The 4928-nt window shown below is 40.5% G+C and overlaps 1 protein-coding gene across 1 annotated transcript in view; it reads left to right on the forward strand.

Annotated features, from left to right (window-relative positions):
• The window catches only part of SPPL3 (signal peptide peptidase like 3), a 150200-nt gene that overhangs the window by 113522 nt on the left and 31750 nt on the right, over window positions 1–4928 (forward strand). The window contains exon 3 of the mRNA XM_003789906.3: window positions 1905–1993. Coding sequence (XP_003789954.2) covers window positions 1905–1993 — 89 coding nt within the window. The remainder of the gene's footprint in view (window positions 1–1904; window positions 1994–4928) is intronic.

The following is a 4928-nucleotide window of genomic DNA, read 5'->3' on the forward strand; positions in this document are numbered from 1 at the left end:
TTTTTTTTTTTTTTGAGACAAGACACTCAGAGCAATCACCCTGGGTAGAGTGATTTAAAATTAAATCATAAAATATATTAATCCTAAAGTAGGCAAGTAAGGGAAACAACAACAAAAAAGGACAATTAGAGAACACATAGTAAGATGAAGCTCTCAAACCTAATCACATTGACAATCACATTAAATAAAATTAAAAGCAAGGACAGAGGGGGTTTGGTGTGTTCTCACCTAATAGGCACAATGTAAGGGTACATGTCTCATCTGGGTGAGGGGCATAGCTACAACAGGGACTTGACTTAACAAATGCAAACAATGGAACCTAATCATCTGTGACTTAACTAATCTGAAATAAAAACAGTTAAATTAAAAGACAGCAGTTGTCAGATTGAATAAAAAAAAAAAGCAAGACCAAATTACATGCTGCTTACAAGCAACACGTTGTAAAGATAAAGCCAAAAATGATTAAAAGTAAAAGTTTGAGTTGTAACTGAGCCTTACACCTAGGAAATGTGCCATATACCCCTACATTATACCTGATAGCTGGGAACAAATTAAGTTCTCTCCCCTTTCTCCCTTCTTGAATTTAATTGTGTTTTTCTTTCATGTGAGCTGGTAGTTGTTGGTTTACTATTTTCAGGTTAGTACTGATTACATGGGATGCTTGCTTTTCCATTCTTGAGATATTTTATGTAGGAGAATGTTCTCCATATCCGTCCAAGTAAATACAACCCCATTGTCTTTGTCTTTAGCTTGTTCCATTAAGTACCATATACTTAACTAACTTTTCTTATTTAATATGTCTGTCCCTACTAAATGTAAAATCCAGTAGTACGGTATTTTGCTCGCTGTTTTTTGTCCCACCAATACCTAGAATAGTTTTGCATAGAGAAGACAGGTTTGTTGTTGGTGCGTCAAAGCTGGCAAGATACAGAGAAATGAGTGGGCTCGGCGCCTATGGCTCACATGGCTAAAGCGCCAGCCACATACACCTAAGGTGACGGGTTCGAATCCAGCCGGGCCTGCCAAACAACAATGACGGCTGCAACCAAAAAATAGCCGGGCGTTGGGGCGGGTGCCTGTGGTCCCAGCTACTTGGGAGGCTGAGGCAGGAGACTTGCTTGAGCCCAGGAGTTGGAGGTTGCTGTGAACTGTGATGCTACAGCACTCTACCCAGAGGGACAGCTTGAGGCGCTGTCTCAAAAAAAAAAAAAACAGGAAAAGAAAAGAAATGAGTGCTATCAGAGAGTAAATTGGTACAACCTTTCTGGAAGCAGTTGTATGGTGTATAGAAGTCTCAGTGTGCTTGCCCTTTGGTATTTCTCCTTCTGTGTTTTTATCTTGAGGAAGTAATTAGGATGTGCACAGAGATATGGCTGTGAGATTTAGCCACATTGGAATGCTTTCAACTGCAGTCAGGAAAACTCTTGAACTAATGTTGCAAGGAATTTACATTGGTTTCTTTCTTTTTTTTTTTTTTTTTGAGACAGAGCCTCAAGCTATCCCCCTGGGTAGAGTGCTGTGGCATCTCAGCTCACAGCAACCTCCAACTCCTGGGCTCAAGCGAGTCTCCTGCCTCAGCCTCCCAAGTAGCTGGGACAATGCCCGGCTGGGTTTTTTGTTGTTTTTGCAGCCATCATTGCTTTTTGGCGGGCCCGGGCTGGATTTGAACCAGCCACCTTAGGTGTATGTGGCTGGCGCCTTAGCTGCTTGAGCCACAGGTGCCGAGCCTACATTGAGTTTTGAAATGTGGTAACAAGAACTGTTTTTCCAGAGTTATTAAAAAGAGAGCTTTCTTTCTTTCCCAGTGCCTTAGTATTTTAAAATTTGGTGCCATTACTGACTTTTCTAACCACATACTTTCTTAAGCAAAACTAAAACTTACCTATGAAATTTTTTCCCCACAGGTCCCTTAATATGGACTTTGAAAATCAAGATAAGGAGAAAGACAATAATAGTTCTTCTGGATCTTTCAATGGCAACAGCACCAATAATAGTAAGATGTTTTATGTCAGTTAAGTTTTCTATGTGTAGTTGTGTTACTTTGATTCTTTCTCTGCCTACCATTAATAATTTACTGGGTTCTGGCCAGGGGTTGTGGATCATGCTGGTGATCCTAGCACTCTGGGAGGTCGAGGCAAGTGGATAGCTTGAGCTCATGAGCAAAGCAAGACCTTATCTCTACTAAAATAGAAAAACTGAGGCAAGAGGATCGCTTGAGCCCAAGAGTTGGATGTTTCTGTGATATATGAAGCCAAAGCACTCTACCCTGAGCAAGAGCTTGAGACTCTGTCTCCCAAAAAAATAAATAAATAATTTACTAGGTTCCAGGGTTTATGTTCTGCATAATAATAAAATCTAATTTCTAGGGCATAGTCTGTTAAATTTTGTTGTAAATCTGATTTACTGATGTCTTATATACTGCTTTTAACTCATGTCTAAAATGCTTGCTGTTGAGAGTCTTCTTGAAGATAAGCAGGCTAGGTTAGTATCTGCCCTCTTATGGATTTCATTTAGATACTTTGAGGTTGCTAATTTTATAGGTGTCGATCATAAATTTTTCCAGCAACTCTTTTTTTTTTTTTTTGAGACAGAGACTTAAAGATGTCACCCTGCGCAGAGTGCTGTAGTGTCACAGCTCACAGCAACTTCAAACTCTTAGGCTTAAGCAGTTCTGTTTCCTCACACTCCCAAGTAGCTGGGACTATAGGTGCCCGCCTCAAATGCCTGGCTATTTTTATTGTTGTTGCAGTTGTCATTGTTGTTTTAGCTGGCCCAGGCCGGGTTCTAACTTACCACCCTTGGTGTATATGGCTGGCACCCTACCCACTGAGCTACGGCTGCCACCTCCAGTGACTCTTAAAAGAGCTGCTTGAAGTACTTATAAAACTAAGTATCATGAGTATCTTTCCTGATATTTAAGATCTTCTAAGGATGCTTGCTTTGAATAAAAAAAGAAATGTGCTATATAGCAAATATATAATAGCATTTTTCGTAAGTAACCAAAAAGTAAAAACAATGTAAGGATCCACAAACCAGTGAATTTATAAATAAAGATGGTGTATCCATATAATGGAATACTACTTAGCATTAAAAAGAAGTACTGAAATGTACTGCAATATAGATGAAACTCAAAACATTATACTAAGTCAGAGGAGCCAGACAGAACATATTGTAAGGGTCCATTTATGTAAAATTTCTACAAGTACATCTAGATAGTAGATAAGTGGTTGTCTGGAGCTAAGAATGAGAAGAACTTATTATAAACTGAGGAGTCTTATGATAAAAATGTTCTAAAACAAGATTATAGTGATGTTTCACAGTGGGTAAATTTACCTTCCCAAAAGTCATTGAATTATAAACAATTACAATGGATGAATTTTATGTTACATAAATTGTACCTCAATAGAGTTAAGGAAAATTTGTGATGCTTATTATGGAAAGAGTTGAATTAAAATTAAGGAGACTTGATTTGATAATATTATCAGATTCATATTGAGTGCTCCTACTGTGTACTCAGTATTCTATTTGATATTTCAAAAGATGCAAAAATACAACAGCAATTTTTTCTAAGATGTTAAAAACAAAAAAACACAAAGATGGTAAGTACCGAGCGCGGTGGCTCACACCTATAATCCTACCACTCTGGGAGGCCCAGGCTTGAGCTGAGAAGTTAGAGACCAGCCTGAATAAGAGGGAGACCCTGTCTCTAAAGATAGCCTGGTGTTGTGGCAGGTGGCTGTAGACCCAGCTACTCGGGAAGCTGAGGCGAAAGGATCTCTTAAGCCCAGGAGTTTGAGGTTGTGTGAACCATGACTCCACAGCACTCTACCCAGGGTGACAAAGTGAGACTGTACCAAAAAAAAAAAAAAAAAAAGATGGTAAATACCAAATCACCTTGTATATCTGGGGCAGGTACTTTCTTTTACTGATCCTCACAATAGCCTCAACAATCCTTCTGAACAAGCAGCTACTATCAGTGAATCAGAGTTAGCTCTAAACATGAAATCTTTTTTGATATCCACGTGCAGAGGGAGTGAAAAGAGGAATCCTAGTCAGGTAAGCAACAGTGGTTTAAATAAGATCTCTTTCCTAGAGAAGGAAGAGTTTGTCTTGAAACAGTGAACTTGGGCTCAGCTTGATTGGCTCATGCCTGTAATCCCAGCACTCTGGGAAGTGGAGGCAGGAGGATTGCTTGAGCTGAGGAGTTCAAGACCAACCTGAGCAAGAGCGAGACCCCCTCTAAAAAAATTGCCACGCATTGTGGTGGGTGCCTGTAATTCCAGCTATTCAGGAGGCTGAGGCAAGACAGACACTTGAGCCCAAGAGTTTGAGGTTGCTGTGAGCTATGACACCATAGCACTCAACTTTAGGGTGACTGAGTAAGACTCTGTCTCCAAAAAAAAGGAACAGTGAACTTGGATTGGTGAAGAAGTCATTTTAGGTGGGGCAAGTATATAACAGGCACAAAGGCGTGATGGTGTAAGGTTAAAAGTTGCTACCTAATAGGGAGGAAATATTTACTGGAGTTTTTTGGGTTGTTTTCTTTTCTTTTCTTTTTTTTGAGACAGAGTCTCAAGCTGTCACCCTGGGTAGAGTGCCATGGCATCATAGCTCACAGCAACCTCTAACTTGGGCTCAAGTGATCCTCTTGCCTCAGTTTTTCTATTTTTAGTAGAGATGAGGTCTCACTTTTGCTCAGACTGGTCTCAAACTCATGAGTTTACACTATCTACCCACCTTGGCCTCCCAGAGTGCTAGGATTATAGGCATGAGTCACCGCACCCAACCTGAGGATCTTTTTTTTTTTTGAGACAGAGCCTCAAGCTGTCCCCCTGGGCAGAGTGCCGTGGCATCACAGCTCACAGCAACCTCCAACTCCTGGGCTCAAGCGAGTCTCCTGCCTCCGCCTCCCAAGTAGCTGGGACCAC

Source organism: Otolemur garnettii, unplaced genomic scaffold, assembly GCF_000181295.1.
Source record: "Otolemur garnettii isolate 467f Iridium unplaced genomic scaffold, OtoGar3 scaffold00038, whole genome shotgun sequence".
Classification (NCBI taxonomy): domain Eukaryota; kingdom Metazoa; phylum Chordata; class Mammalia; order Primates; family Galagidae; genus Otolemur; species Otolemur garnettii.